This window comes from Aquila chrysaetos, chromosome 6 (genome assembly GCF_900496995.4).
Source record: "Aquila chrysaetos chrysaetos chromosome 6, bAquChr1.4, whole genome shotgun sequence".
Lineage (NCBI taxonomy): Eukaryota > Metazoa > Chordata > Aves > Accipitriformes > Accipitridae > Aquila > Aquila chrysaetos.
The window spans coordinates 31,359,994-31,376,535 of NC_044009.1; the positions used below are offsets into that span (position 1 = coordinate 31,359,994).

General features: G+C 41.4%; 1 protein-coding gene across 17 annotated transcripts in view; it reads right to left on the minus strand.

Annotated features, from left to right (window-relative positions):
* The window catches only part of MYO3B (myosin IIIB), a 213,629-nt gene extending 198,832 nt beyond the window's left edge, over positions 1-14,797 (minus strand). For 5 of the 17 annotated variants that reach the window (XM_030018878.1, XM_030018876.1, XM_030018875.1 and 2 more), the window contains exons 1-3: positions 14,133-14,666; positions 8,694-8,759; positions 8,445-8,484 (exon numbers count right to left, since the gene is read on the minus strand). In XM_030018878.1, the coding sequence (XP_029874738.1) occupies positions 8,445-8,484; positions 8,694-8,700 (47 nt within the window). In that variant the 5' untranslated portion in view covers positions 8,701-8,759; positions 14,133-14,666. Of the gene's footprint in view, positions 1-4,130; positions 4,151-8,444; positions 8,485-8,693; positions 8,760-13,840; positions 13,970-14,132; positions 14,669-14,688 lie in introns of those variants that run through there. The other 12 variants (XR_003924029.1, XR_005932734.1, XR_003924030.1 and 9 more) reach the window with 9 other exon arrangements.
* Positions 14,798-16,542: the final 1,745 nt, after the last annotated feature.

Consider the following 16,542-nt stretch of genomic DNA (forward strand, 5'->3'; position numbering starts at 1 on the left):
CTGGCCAGACCTTGAGTCTTCCTTGTTGCTACAGACACGCCTGGCAGTCATTGGACTGTTGGCCGACCCTGGCTGCCATCCCTGGGCCTGCCCCCTCACCTGGCTTGGGTCCTGCCAGGATGCCCCACGCTCAGTGAGGCCACTGGTCCTGCTGCCTCACTAGCACTCATGGCTCCCAGCCCACCTGCCCTCGCAGGGCAGCCCAGCCCTCGCTGCAGAGTGCCTACTGGCACTTTACCTGAGCCTTTTTTCAGGCTAGCCTCCCTCAGAACCTGCAAAAACTTAGACATTTTGCAAACCAATGAGTAACAAGACCTACAGATCTACTAATCCTTGAGTGCATATCAAGAAGTAAACCCAGTGAGATCCAACAGCCCTATTAACAGATGAGCCAGATACATTTTTCTCATGGTCACTATTTTCACCTGCTTAAAGTAAGACAGATGAAGATACACATGCTACAGTATTGCCTGGTGATAACTGTTAGGGTTCATAGTGTGAAATGTGTTCATCTGATTCGTGTCAATATAAACAATGCTAGGGCCGCATAATAAAATGTGACCCTCGCTGTATATGTAATCTTTAACCATTTTGTCGGTCCTCGTATAACCGCAGGCCAGGAGGAAACAGATGATATGTATATAGTTCTTTTTTGCCAGCCCAAAACCGGTTTTGTTGTTAACTGCGCAGTGTTAAACAAGAGATCCTAGGGGAGAATCCTAGGGGAGAACTGAGGCATTTATCATAGTATTAAGCAAGGTTACGAACGGGGTGATCTTTAGTATGTATGAATAGAGGGTGTATTGAAGTCGCAGTGTGTAAGCAATTTGTTATATGCATTTGTTGGGGGGGAGGTGTCTGTTGCGAACTTGCTTAGGTTTTGATGGCCACAGCTGGTGTTGTGCAGGGTGTTGCCTGTTGCACAGGATGTCTGCTGTCATGCCTGAGCAGCGAGGAGCAGTGAGGAGATACATTGTATAGAAGACCCCTCAGCCAATGAGGAGAGTTTGAGAAGTTTCTAGGAGAACTACTGCACCTGCACAACCAGGAGGTGGAGAGCCTTTTGGAAGGACACGATGTAACTAATGTTAGACTATAAAACAAGCTGGGTTGTTTTTCACAGTGTGCATCTTGGTAGAGCAGAGACTCCCGATTCACCCAGCACTGTTTGCTTGCCTTTATTCATTTAATAAATTATAAACTTTGATTGGAATCCTGTTTGGGACTAAATTCATTTATCACAATAGTTAGCCTAAACTTTAATGTCCGTATCTTACGTTAGATACTGTTTACATAGAGAATGTTCGTTGAAATCAAAAGGAGCACGGTGTGGAACTTGCAAGGCAAATATTTTAAGGTAAACAATCTCTTCTTTGTCTTCTTTTTTCTTTTTCCTTTCTTCCTTTACACAGAGTAAGCAAGTATTTAAGGCCATAAGGACATACTGTTCTTAATTACCTGAGTAATTATTAAGACAACCAATACTTAATTACACAAAAGCCCACACTGTAAAGCAGAACCCTATTTCAGGACCTGCTTTTAAAAAATCCTCTCTCCTAAAACCTCTTTTCAAATTTAATTATTTTCTTCCTTCTATTAAATAAACAGCTCTTGCAAAAGTCTGGCAATTTAGTATATATTATTTAACAAAATTAGTCTTTGCCACAGATTATAAAATTATTCTAATTTGTAAGTCTCTGGAGTTCATGAAAGCATAAGACTAAGTTTGAATGGTAACAGTATTCTTCTGGCTGATGAAATATTCATACACATTTGTCATCAAGACATTAGTAAGAAGGAATTTATAGCCTCTTCACTTTTATTCAGTAAAGAACTGGCAAAGATCTTTCCTTCATTTAATTTTGAATGTTAGAGTAAGATGCCTCCTGAAACACTCCTAATAAGCTCCCTTTCCTGTACAACACAGTACAGGAGATACTTAAAATTTACTTAGACAGGTGACTCCATATTTCAAGTAAACAAATAAGGTTTATATATTTGCACCATCCAAAGTTCACAGAAGTTTTCATCCTTAAAACTTCACGCTACTACTATCTTTTCTGCATCTCTCCAGATGTACCATTGTTAAGACTCAGAAAAGTCAGATTAAATACAGACATAAAGCTACAACATAGGTCATCTAACAACTATTAAAAAAAGACTATAATAAATTTCTCATAGAGGTAGCACAATTTTCATGACATTCCTTACAAGAAATAGTCCCAGCAGCAGCAATTCTTGCAACTTCTTTTTACGAAGATATTGGTGTAACTCTGTGGCATCACCCCATGCACTTTTTACTGATACAGACAGAAGCACAACTGTATGTAGTTTTTCCATTAATCTTCTGACTCTTACTTAATTATTTGGATTAGGACAAGCAGAGTATGTATCTGTAACTGCCTGCATTCAGAACACACATGAAAGCATGACAAAAAAGCTGAGTACTTAGAAGAAAAGACAAAACTTGCTCTCCAACCCACTTCAAAAGTACAGTAAGCACGTGGGTAATGGGGGGGTGGGGGTGGGACACAGGACAACACACCAGTGAACATGGTCCCTCTCATGAAAGATCACGAGCATGGAGACAGTAACCAACTGGATGGTGAGAAGAAAGAGAAAGGTGAAAGCCCCAGGAATGGTATGTTTCTGTAAGAGCTTGCTATCACGGGAGATGGGGGCGGGGAAGACAGCAATAAATCTGCTTCGGAAGAAAAGTGTAGCATGACTTTTTACAGATCTAGAAATACACTTGTGTGCAGTGAATCCTTTCCCTCTATGCCTCTGAGGGACTACATTAATTAAGGCAAACACCTCCTTCAGAGCCCCACCAAGTAAAAAAATCATTTGAGCCCTTGCAGCACTCTGGTGCTGATTGCTGGGTCCCTCTCCAGCTGCTTCAGCAGGTCCCACTTTACTGCCAGCTTCCTGACTTTCAAACACCTCATTTGCGGCCCTTGTGTTGCTTTACTGTGCAGTGCTGATTGCTAGCTCTCGATCCCAGGGGGTTTCCAGTTTCACTTTGGTTTAAGATTATACTACCAGTTTCCTGCCTCATGTGCTTGTTATCAGAGCTTCTGTCATTGCTCCCTGAGGAGCTGTTTGTAGTCCTTCCTTCCCAAGGGGTTAATATTCCCTTTATTCACTTTCAGTCAGCTCATGGTAACATGCAAATGAACAGAAACTCTGCTGCAATACCCAAGTTTGTGCAACACCTGAGTTTGTACATGCATGTGTTATCAGCAGTAAGTACATGTTCATCAGATGTCAGAGCAAGCTTATACTGCCAATCAAAAGAGAAACTCAGATTAACTATCTCCAGAGAACTCTCTGAAAACTGGAACCTACTAGTATTTGGCAGCTACAGCCACTCCATGACTTCCCACTTCAGGAACACCTTGCCAGGAATCAGGAGGAATGACTGCAGCATGTGGAAGCAAATATGAGGAAACCTTAAGATAGCTGTACCAGGAACCATACCTTGAGGAAGCGGCAGCATCACAGCCTCCTTGTCCACAGTGTAGTCCTGAAGGCTAAAATGCCATTTTTCCCATTTTGATTCTCGTGGAGCAAATCAGTTTGCAGAAGATGTGCCCCTGGACACACAAACTTTTACATGTGGAGAGATCACCCTAATTTATGAAGTGGGGAGCAGGGTGTGGACTCTTCACAACTGTTTACAGCTGAAAGGATGTTATCTGATTTAACAAGTACTCTAAATTTCATGCTTAGCTGTTCCTCGTACATGTTGCATCCCCAGTCTTTCAGCCTGTCACAAAGAGCGCTCATCTTCCAGCTCAGAGAGTGGATGAATTTTCTGCTCCAAATGCCTTTTCACAGATTGGTCAAAAGAAGGTGTTCACTTCACAGCAGCCAGTTCACTGCTATGAGGGAGTGTGAAACCAAGCATGTTTTCTCAGCAGTGCTGCTGAACTCTGTGAAGCTCTCAGCCAAGCAACCTTATGCCATCACAAATCACCATGCCACCACCTTTCATCCAGCTATTAAACCAGCTAGTTTCTCTATATTACAACATATACATTATTACAGTTAGTCATGACAGTCCTTCACTCTTGAAACTGGAAAGAGGCCAAACTACCACTAGTGAGAAGCAACTTAAGCCTACTTACACGAGTCACTGACATACACCTTTAGTTTATTGTTAGCTGATTTCTGCAGACCCTCCAAACCTTCTGCCAGCATATAAATTGCTTCCATTCCCTGGACCTATGAAAGGAACACCAGCAAGGGAGCTGCATTAACGTCACCTTCCTATTTATTATCAGCTGTTAAACTCAAGTCACTTTTTTGACTAAAAACAGTCCTTCCTCTATATTTGATGACAATATATACAATTTTCAATACAGCAATCAGTTTAGTTTTATAATTGTTTTTCACTGAGATAGTGATCTTGCCACAAAACATGAGGCATTATACCAGATACATTTTATAAGCAAACTCCCTTCCTTTCAGAATATTCAAAATACTTGTTACAAAAGAATGTAAGACCCACTGCTGAAAAATATCCTTTTCATTAAATTAATGGGGGATTTTCCCTATAAAAATAATTGCAAATGATTTTTTAACACTTTTCCAAAAGGTCAAAAGATAGGTGGCTTCTAAATATTCTGTAACTTTTTGAAGATCTGATCTTCTTTCTTGAACTCATTTTTAATCACAGGAAATTTTTTGAATCATGTACCATATTTATCTCATCTCATAATCTTTCCTGGCTTGCCTCTCAGAGCCATTAATTCAATGCTCCATCTGCTACAGTTGCGCATACTGCAGGTGACATTTATATTAGGTTTTTTCCTCAGAAGAAAATGTATTAGAAAAGGTAGCCTGACAGGTCTTTATATCCACTTCACAGACTACACACAAAATATAAAGATCGTCCATGTAACTATTGACAGAACGATGAGAGAACAAGTGAATACAACAAGATGTGCACCAAACATGCCCTCTTCTTACAAGTGAGATGGAATTAATCACATCTATCATTCAGCCCTCCAGTAAGTTTAAAATACAGCGTGAAAAATGTACCAGGAGACATGAAAACTGCCATCCTACTCTACACTTTTTACTACTCCTTCTGCTTAACGCACTTAGAGTTTATTCCCCATACATCCAGGAAAACTGGTAGCAACAACAATATTACATACTTCCAATACCAGAAATGGGGCTTTTAATTTTTTTTCTTTTCCTTTAAGAACAGGTTTTATACCAATTCTTTAGAGCAAATGCAACCATGTAACAAATAGCTCAATGACAGATTGTTTGGACATGCTACAAACATGACAGGATTGTCCCATGGCAGAGGTGAAGTAACTGGATATTGGTTACATAGGTGGTATCTAGACTGCCTAGCTGACATATTTAGAGATAGGAACCTGACGGAGAACAGCTTCTGCTGTCCCTATACCTCCAGGTTTTGCTGGCTCATCTCAAAGTTAATGTATTAAAAAGTACGCAATAACTGGCACAGGGAACTTTCCAATAATTTCTTCTTTTTCTAAATAAAAGGGCAACTATACTGGAGAAAAACTGTGAAAAAATGTTTTTTAGAACAAATGCCTTGATAAGATGACAGATCCCACAAAATCTGGGGTGAGCTGCTGAGCATTTGAAAGCAAGCCACTTTCTACCAGCCAGAGTCTTGGTGTGTTCAGTGGACTGACCCCCAGGCCCTCTTAACCCTATGGGGCAATGCTTTCTCTGGAAATCATTGCACCACACTAAACTATTCCTCCATTTCCATTTTTTCTGTGTTTATAGTAATTCTTAGTTTGTCTTAAAATTTACTGCCAATTAGATAATTCTGGATACATTTACTCAGGAGAAAAAAAAAAAAAAAAAAAAAAAAAAAAAGGAGAGATCCTGAAGAAAGAAGTGTTTCTGAAACCTCTAGCCCTGCCTGTCTTTCAGGCCCAAATTAACTACAGTTCCCTTCTACCCTTCAGCTCATGTTAGGCTGCGTAACAGGAAAGAGTAGAAGTAGGAAGACCATGGAAGAGACAAGAACTGGCAACAGTACTAGTCACCAAAGAATAGTAGAAGAAATTATTCTTATAGCTGTACTGTCATAAACCATTTCTCTCTTTTCCTGACATCTGCTCAATGCCTAAGCTGAGGGTAGAAGTAGCAGAGAACACTGAATCAGGCAACTCTCCACCTGGCAGAGTTTAGTAAAATTCTGCCTGCGCAGGGAAATATTTATGAAACAGTGAATGGGATTTTTCTTTTTCCAAGTAGTAGTCAAATATAAAGACAAGATCCCCCTCGGGATCAGCATCACTCTTCTAGTTCTATGCCTACCCAGGAAATTAAAAAGAGCAGAGACAGCACTCTTTCAAACAGTTTTAAGCAGCACTTTCTGTTGTTTCAGATTTCAATGCCAGGAAGAAACTTTTCCCTAAATATTCCTATCTTCTTCATTATCCACAAAAAAAAGCCAGAGATGCCTCTACCTTCTTATACCTAAATAAGAGCCCAATCTATTTTTGCATACAACACACCATTTCCATATGATTCTCAAAACTGTATTTAGTGTCAGCCTTACAGCTGGCCTCAAGCAGCCCATGATAAAACAAGTGCCCTCCCCCTTTGCAGGATACCTCCCACACTGCAGGATATTATAAAGCCTTTACCAAAGCATTTACAGCATGCTGCTTAACACTCCTAAATTGTTCTGCAAAAAACTTCTCTCTCCTGAAAGCCATACACCTGGAACAAGGAGATGCAGGGCTGCAGTTAGCAAGTTCTATTTGAGACTTGCACACCTGGGTCCAAATGTAAGAAAGAGGAAAGGCTGGGAAGGCAGCAAAGATAAGGCACAATTGCATACCTACAAGTTCAGTACAGCCTCCATGGTAGAGCTGGAACTGTGTCAAGGACAGAGTAGAGGGTTTACTATGGCAATCTGATACACTTGGGCCTTAGGGCAGCCTTACCAGAGCAGGTATCATTGTAACCCTCCAAGACCCTCCACCTAGTCCCCAAAAGGTTTATATATTTGCAAGTCACACAGCGTTCTGGAGAGGAAACTGCGGCATATAGTACAGATCACTGTGCATTCTATAGATATATCTATCTTGCAAAAACAGCTTTGTCAAGGACACAGGCATCTGCTAGCTAACAGGAGTCAAATCTTTTATACACATGGATAACTGCGGATCTCTGCAAAAATGTGCTAATCTAACTATATTTTGTCTTGCAAGAGTGAAGATCACCTTAGCACGACAGTGCCAACTGTCTTGTCATTAGCTCCATTACCACAATGACTTAGAAAGAGCTACTCTTGTTACTATACACATACATAAGAACCTCATGTGAGAACTTTTTTTTTTTTTAAAGAGCTAACACTTAGATATGTAAATCCTTAGTTGGAAACTGTGTTACCTACAGCATTAATATTCTCAGTGAATTGATTTTTCTTTTTAAAATTTTTGATAATGAAATCCCTGGGTTTCATTTCACAATAGGTTGACACTAACGGGGCCATAAATCCTGATGAGAGAGAGAGCTACCATTTTATTTTTTTGGCAAAGAACCCAAGCAGGAGAAAGTACACCATGAGTCAATTCTTCAGACATGACTTAAAATGAAAGCAGTACAGGCTGCACTCTTCACAATCCAGTCTTTCTTATAGTATCAAGGCTGTAAAAGCTTATTCCTCTTCCAATACTGTATGCACTGCCCATCAATAAAACCATCAAAACTACAAACTCGTAACTCAAGACTAGCAGCTTTTTAGGTACAATTTATAACAATCACTCTTTTGAAGGAAGCTAACAGATAAGGCCTGTAGAAACTAAGCACTGTATTTTTTCAGAGATGAGGCTGAAGAGCTCCCTAATAAATATAACTAAGAATTTTACCAGTCACAGAGATCTGTATTTCATCATGCCATGCACCACTCAGTTCAAAAGCCTCTCCAGCAAGTAGTTTCTGAACAGCAGTAGAAAGAGAAGTGGTTGAACAAGCCCACAATTCCAAGGGCAGTTCTACCCTTAGGGAATGTTTGTGAATGGAATTAACACTCTTAGTGCAACCTGAGTCAAATACAGCTGTGCTGCTACAAATGTACGAAGGCCACGTTGAGAAGCAACAACAGTTGGTAACCCTCATTTTTAATTACATGTTCTCAGTGAGTAACTTTCTTTCACAATGTTCTTGGTATTATGATGAAATCAGGAGTCAGCTGTTTTGCCTAGCTTGATAGCTTTAATTTCATTACTCGAGGAAGAAAAAAAAGAAAAGGTTAAGAAAAACAGCTGCAAGCAGAGCAGCTACTAGCTGACCATCAATAAGATAATTATGACATGTTAGCAGAATGAGACAAGGACTTATCTATTTTATGGGAAGGAAGTCAGAAAAATACAATACATTTGTTTTTTTCTCCAGGGTGCCATAGAAGATGATGTTTAAAAATTCTTTCTTACCTAATCCAGTTTGCTTCAGGACTTGCTGTGTTCTCAGCTGCTGCAACAACAAACACAAAAAGCAAAAGCTTGACAGCCTTCAAGACACTTGAGATCTTTGGCACTTCTCCAACTGTTTCAAAGTAACAGGCTACCAGAGCTAACAGTTGTTGACATACATGAACAGAGCTGCATGCACTATAGTTCTATTCCAAAGCTGATTAACAACAAAAGAGAATAAGGTGAAAAATTAAAGGTTGCATTCCTTACCTGACATAGCTCCTGTTGGCCATATGCTGGACTTAGCAAAAGGTACTGTCTCTCTGAGCAATAAACCTAGAATAGGTAAAGGCTGAATTATTAACAAGAACATGAGGAGGCCTCAAAAGCACATGATGAATGAAACAGAAATTTAAAACTTACAGCCTGATTTAGTTTGTAAAGGGAACTTAAAAGTTTCCTGAACTCTTGCTCAATTGATCTATTTCAAACGCTAAATGGCATATAGAAAGAAGCAGGATGATGCTTTATTGCAATGCAAGGGAATGATGAACAAAGTCCCTTAAACTGCCTCCATACCAGTCTCTTACAAAGTAGAATTTGACCAAAATGGAAATATCTGGTTTTATCATATGGTTGTTGTATACATTCCTATTCCACTGGCCACCTCTCTTTTCAGTCATTAACTGCTAATGTGCTTCCAACACTGTATTTTGGCCTCCAGGTTTTTGTACCCAAGACCACAGATGTGCTCTTCAAGCAACTTACAATCGCACTGATACAGTCTCTAAGTTCATACAGTATTTCAGGTTTAAAATTGGGTCATCCAATTAACTTTGAATATGGCACAGCACAGCAGGAATGAAATCTATGGATTTCTGGGCAAAGGCTGGAACTTCTTTTACATAACTTTGCATCTTTTGATACTGCTGATAGCAATTAGAAAGTACCAATCAACATAGGAAACCTCGCCAGGATGAAAGGAAAAATTGACATCAATTTCTCAAGAGAGAATTTTCTAGTTGCTCTGTATTCTGTTCTGCAGAATTATTGTTATTACTTGCAATGCCATGCAGCAGACACCAATGACTAGGACAGCATTCAGAAAACGACATTATCTATTCAGACACTTCACACTGCTCCATCTAAATCCTAGGTTCTTAATTCTAGGGGTGGGAGACACAGGACTCATCTTAAGTATTCAAATGTGAATATCCACATGGAAGTTGGACATTTAAACTGACATTCAGAACAATAAGAAAGTAGGACCAGCATGTGGAGCCCAGAGGGGGGCATCACAAAGGAAAAGGTCATATCAGAAACTCTCTTTGTCTGCATGGTGCCCCTGTGAAACTGGGACTGAGGGCCTTAACTTGCTTACTCCACTGAAGTACCTCCCCCAACTTGGAATTCACCTTTCTTTCTTATACCCTGCTCTGAACTCCTCTAGGTTTGAATCTCAGGAAGCCAAAAGTCAAGTGGCTGTCTCTCGCATTTAGACACAAAGATGGACAATTAGTTCCTGTCTTCTATGAATAAAACCCACCTAAATACAAGGCAGGAAGTATATATTTATTAACAGAGGTGCCATCTGCTTTACAGAGTTGACCTTGCTATTGAATACATAATTTTCAGTCATTGCACACAATGCGGGAATAGTAATTCAACGCAGATTAAATACAAGTGGATCTTTTTTTCACCAAAATGCCCAGCTTAATATATTATTGAAGCTTTCAGCCATGAACACTGATGCCCTGGAAACTACATCCCTTTCAAGTGTTTCAGGCTGCTTGCCACAGAAATCTCTGGGGCTTAGTGCAAGCATTGCTCTGTGAATTGGAGGGGTAAATGATTCCCTGTTGTTTCTGCTGCAGTAGTGGTGTGACCAGGAGACTGAAGGAGATGGGATTTTCTTGTGAATCATGGAAACTGTGTGTAAGGTGAGAAAGGTCCACGCAAAGCCAAAAAGTATAGTGTCCATGCAGAACGTTAGACAAACAGCTGCCTGAATACAGTCATAGCAGTAATTATGCCATTATCTCAGGTGGGCTGAACACATTCACCAGTGTACCGAATGCACCTCTCTCCACAGTCAATATGCTACCATCAGCATAGGAAGAAAGAAAAGAAAATTGACTCCATCTACTTTAATTGTCATCAACCATAATCCTGCCATCAGGATAGGCAGGCAAACAAAGATCCGTTTGCCCTAGTCTTATACTTTTTCTTGATATTCTGACCAAGAAAGTAGTGGATACAAGGGCAGAGGAACAGTGAAAGATGCAAAAGGACATGTATTAGCTTTAACTCTTCCCTTATTCTGAGATATTTGTATCTCATACATGCTCTACTACTAAAAGCTACTCTTTTTATTAATTTGTATCATGCTACGTCAGGAGATGCATTCATTTTCCTGAATTTTCTTCTATTTCATAAGAAACACTGTAAAATTAACTCAGTCCAGTGTTTTCAAATGTGTAGTTCTGCAAACGTCTCCTTTTTCCACAAAAAATATAAGTACTCCCTCTCTACACAGCAGGGTACAGTCAGCGCCTGAGGAAGGAACAACTGGATGAGGGGCGGAGAAAAAGAGGACCAGCCAGCAAGAGGCTACTGACATGCCTTGTTCCTTACAAAGCAGCAGCAAAGAATGAAAAATCTCATACTTCCTCTCCCCTCATCACGTGCCATTACCACAGGCCAATTCTCAGCTGTGTTCAGCAGAGCTTCTTGCCTGCTGTGCAGCATTCAGATGGGAAAGCTCAGCCTTACACTGTCAGACATTTATCCCAGAGTAGTGGTATTCTAGCCACAGCCATCCAGCTTTCCAGCATTGACACAAGGAAAGCATGTATGGCCTTACACAATGCATTATTCAAAGAACTTCTCTTCCCCAGAGTGGGGAAAATTCCTTGCAGAAATTTTGCACAATTAAACAACGGCAGTTTATCAAGTTATTTTTCAGGTTTCTGGTGTGGCACATCAATCCCAAGGCCTTGCTTTGTTAATGCTGCATCAGGTTCATTGTGGGGTTTCCTTTTGCTGAAGTACCACACAAATCAGTCACATCTCATCACTCCAGACAAACCACCCTTTCCCCACTATTTATATCACTTGTCCAACTCCCAAAATGAGAGCTGTGCAAAGATGTGAAAGATGCATGAAAGGCAGGACAAGCTAGGACAGAAGTAGCAGGAGACTGATTTCATGCTTTAGATAGTTGCTCCTTCTCCATTTCTACCTCCAGAGCAGTCCCCCCACTTTCCACAAACAGCAGAACAGGTGCTTTCCTCAGCTGCACACTGTAACTCCTTGGGTGACCACCACCTTCATTCTGCACTCTTCTGTCCTTTAGATTCTCCTGCTACAGCTCCCTTACCTTCTTCCTATCTCCCCTCCCCATTTTAGGAGCTACATGGTTTTATCAAACAGCACAGTGATAATCCATCACAGCAAATGAGTCCACATATTTGATTCCTCCTGTTAGCACTATGAGGAATGTGGGTCCACATTTTAGTCTGTAACGCAGGAGTCTCTACTAAAAATGCCCACTCTGAACTTGTGTCCTGGATGATTGCCGGAAATACCACAGCTTGCTTATTCTACTGCAGTACAGCTCCGTTCAATCTCGTGAAAACGAATTAATTAAACAGTAACAAGAACAAAAGAAGAATTCCTACTGACTGACGTGGTGATTGTTCCTGCAGGTGCAGAGCATTCCCAACTTCCCTGAAACAACCAAGCCAAAGGTGCCTTTCTGTTCTCTGGCTCTACATTACTGAAGTTCAGCTGTAGAATAGATTTGTAAAAAGTATAGTGCTCACCTGGCCAGTTATGCTCAGGGTTTGTATGAGGCTTTTTTTCCCCTTCTCCTTTTCTGTTGCTGATCCATAGGCTATCCTGTCACCTTACTTTCTCCTCCCTTATATTTCCTTGGGTTAGATCACCAGAACTCACCTCTAGGGAAGGGAAGTTTGTAGGAACTAATGCATGAAACTACAGACACACAATGTATCACACTAAGTGTGTTCAGATGACAGCTTAAAACTAGGGCTAGGGAAACAAAAAAAACCACCAACCATTTTTTTAAGCAGAACAAAAGCAAATCAATACCATAATTTTCAGTACTTCAAAACCCCTCCCTAAACATGAATGTTCTTTGATTACCCTCACAGCACTGCGCAGTGCATCAGCACTCTGTTCATGATTCCCTTCTCCTCCAATTCCTCAGTGGCAGAAGGCTGGTAAAGACAGTAACTTCTCTTTTTGCGACACAAAATGTGTCTCTTCCTCAGACAAGCCCGTGCTCAGGAGCCCCTTGTTAGTGAGCCTCTCCAGGCACTAGGACAGCAAGAATCATTGTCTTTGTCCAATGAACTTTTTATTCTGAATGCATTTGGCAAAAACACTGCAAAACTGGTCCTGGCAGCTCTTAAAGCAACCAAACAGCCACTGTGCTGCTCACTAAATCTCTCTTCCCTGCAGTCAGAAAGTCAATAATACAGGTACAATATTTCTTCTAATCAAGGATTTCAGATGGTAGTGGATAAATCAGTTACTCTGCACATACATCAACAGGGCAGCACAACATTCTGAGGAAGGAACCACACAGCGGCCCTCACTCTCCAACCTGCACAAATGTATTGCTGCAGATAATGTTCCTACAGCTTCCTAGCCATGGAACACCATGGAGCAGCAAGTACCAGCACAGAAGTTCATATTTTCCCTGTTTCCCAAACAATCCATTTGCACTTAAACTGACCTTCCATTTTAAAAGGGTCTGAAACAGCTTTTAGAGATCTGTATCGACCTTGCCTTCCAGCCAGACTACCATATGAAAATCTTAGCCCAGGAGAAAAATAGCTCTGCTTGGTTCAAGTCACATTTTTATTTTTGAAATAAAACTTGGGTGAACTCTTCTATTTTTACTTTATGTGCTACAATGTCAATAATTTACAGCAACTTGGATAAATACTAGAGGATTAAAGAATATAATGTCAGAAAAATAGATGCATTACAGTTTGAAATTGCACATTAAGAACTGAGCTGGACTTCAATTTGAGGGTACAAAAAGCATCTAAGAAAGGGATTCCACGTATTTTCAGAACACGTTCCACAAGACTCCAAAGTAGGTTAAGATATAACCAATTCACTGCTTTTACCAGAAAATCCTCAGTAACTACATCTGATTTGCTGACACTGAATCAGTATTATTATACATCTCCATACTAACATAAATTTCTGTACAAGAACATAGTTTCCCACTTAATAATTTCAAAATACCTCAAAACAAAACACTGATCTTTGGTGCTCACAGTGCAGTGAAATCGGAATTCCAGAGTGGAGATTTAAAGGGGAGAAAGAAGTGAAAAAACCTAACTTTTAAATATGAAAATTAAAAAATATTTTGTATTTACACAAAACTAAATGCACTGCTTCAGAGAAATAACTAGAAAGACGTTTCAAGATAGTCTCTTCTTGATTTCTGCGCAGTATTGTCTATGGGTGACGGTACCTCTTCCTTTCTTTTGTTAATAATCGCATACCTGTATGTACCAGGGAGGGAGAAAAGGACACTTGTATTTGCTTAAAGGAATTTATCAAATACTATAGTATTGGCAATGTATATTATGGTTCACTAGTTAGTAGTAGGTCGCTTAAAGTACTATATACTAGAGCCAGGTCTATTTTGGTATTCAGGGAACTTACAGAGACTTTTCTTCAGTTATTCACGGCTTTGTCCCGATGTGCCTGAATCCTGTGTCACGCCTACTTACTTCTTGCCTTGTAGCATCTTCTACCATTTTTAATCATTTAATCATGGAGATTTTTTTCTGTTTGAGTATTGCTTACCTATAGATTTTGGAAAAACAGGTACAGCTGGTGGCCACCTGCAGAGGCTGGGTACCCGCACAGCCTCAGCTGCACAAGCGGGCCCCAGGCAACCCACGACCCCTGCCTCAGCGCAGCGGGCGCCACGGCCTGTCAGCGGGGCAGAGGTCGCCATCCCTCCCCTCCCCTCCCCTCCCCGCCGCAATCCCCGGGGCTGAGAGCAGACTTCTCTGGGTCTCGGGGAAAAGACAAGTTCCCGGCGCTAGCGACGAGGCCTGCCGGCACCGACTCCCTCGGAGAGGTGACGGCCCCTGCCCGGCTCCGAGCGCCAGCGGACTGCGAGACAAATGGCGACCGCCATTTCGAAGCCCCTCTCCGCTGAGGCACGACCCCCACCCCACACGGCGGCGGGCAGCCCCGCAGGGCCGGAGACCTGGTGGGAGCGGAGCCTCACCCCGCCGGGACAGGGAGAGACGGTGTGCAACGAGGCACAGCTGAGGAGCCGGGGCGGCTCCGCCCCGCCCGGGCCGTGCACCGAGGCGGCGGGAGCGGCCCGGGGTTTTGCTGGAGGGGGGGGCGGCGCCATGTCCGGTCAGGCAGCGCCGCGCGGCTCTGGCGGGGCGCGCGGTCATCGCTGCTCCCTGCGAAGGGCAGCGCCGCGCCCGGAGGGGAAGGGCCGAGGTCTCTCAGAAAAGGCCGGTTAAACACCGAAAAGAAGAGTAATGGTTAGTGAGCTTCTAAAGAAATAGTTAGGAGCAAGAAATAAAATTAACGCCTATATATGCAAAGTCAGTGTTAAATAGCTTTCACTGAAACTAAACGCCTCACTTGTCTTTGTGCCTTCAGTTTATTGTCCAGAACAATGAATTGCGAGTGCAGCTCCATCTGTGCTCTGAGAAATGGGTCCTGGTGGAGGAAATTATTTTATAAAGCACTTCTCCCCCTGTGGGAGTGAGCGTGGAGGACTCCCCCCATCTTTGGGCTTCTCCTTTTATAACTATTAGCCTTTATGGGTTTAGCCATTTTTCAGGTTGTTTCTGGTTGCCTGATGAGAATAAATTCAGGTAAATGTTTCTCTTACACACTTCTTTGCTTACAAAAAATCTCAGAGAAACAAATGGGAGGCTGTTCCTTTGCTCAACGTACCAGTGCTTTTTTTCAAGTGAGCACATCATACAAGGCTCCTTCTCACTCAGCTTTCTGTAGCGATCTCTCTGGAAGCATTTTGCCAGCTCATCATGACCACCCTCTGCTTCTTCCACAGAGTTTTTAATTGTATCTGTCTCATACAATGAGACATGCTGATCCATAGGATAAGCAGATCTCTATTTTTGTAGTCAGAAACACGCTGTTGGGCTCTGATCAGCCTTGCCCCGCGGGCTGTGTTTTGGGTGACAATTCCTATCATTCTAATTTAATCTGTTACAAATAAAGAGCAACTGCTGTATTCATCAGCTTCAGTGAAGTCTGACTCACTCCACAGCACCCAGTAGCCCTTCAAATATGAAAGCAATAGATCCGTTCTCATCTGTATTTAACTTAGCAAGTAGTCTGTAAGTAATCTTAATTAAAAAATGACGAGGAGGGCTTTATATCCATATATATTTTCATGTGTATTTAAGATGCAAACTTTAAAGACAGAGGAGCAATGGCATTTCTCCACAAAACTCTTCCAGCACCACCTTTATCCATTGCTGTGCCAGTTTTGTTTTAACAAGGCAGTAGTTTCTGACAGTGAATTGTCATCATTCTGGCCGAAGTACAGTAGGTTTTTTTTACCTTTCCCTTGATTAGTGAACTCTGTGCTTTGTAATTCTATAGACAGACATTTTTTTTTCTAGCATCCACATTCTAGTAAATTACATCAAGATAATGCTTTATCAAAACTGAAAGTAACTGAAGCCAAACCTTGATTCAGATGGTCAGCAGGAAATGTAAATCCTATGTGTTTTCTCTGAATTTAGTCCATGACAACATTAGAAGGAAACTGAGGGGATATAAGAGTCTCCAGAAGTTTTGCTGAGCAGTGCTCCATTTCATACTATTGTTGTTTTGTTGAATTTTTGTACACTGGAGTATACAAAGTCTTCATCACAAGCCATTATTTTCTCCGGTTGTCTGCAGTTGTAAAATCCTGTAGTATACAGGATTATATAAACACTATAACAACAAATTCTAACATAGACAGCAAATAGTAGTATAGACACACACCTGGTCAAGCTGACCCTGTTGGACAATCAACAAGCTTGTCCAAGTGGGATCCAAATGTTAATCCTACATGCCCTCA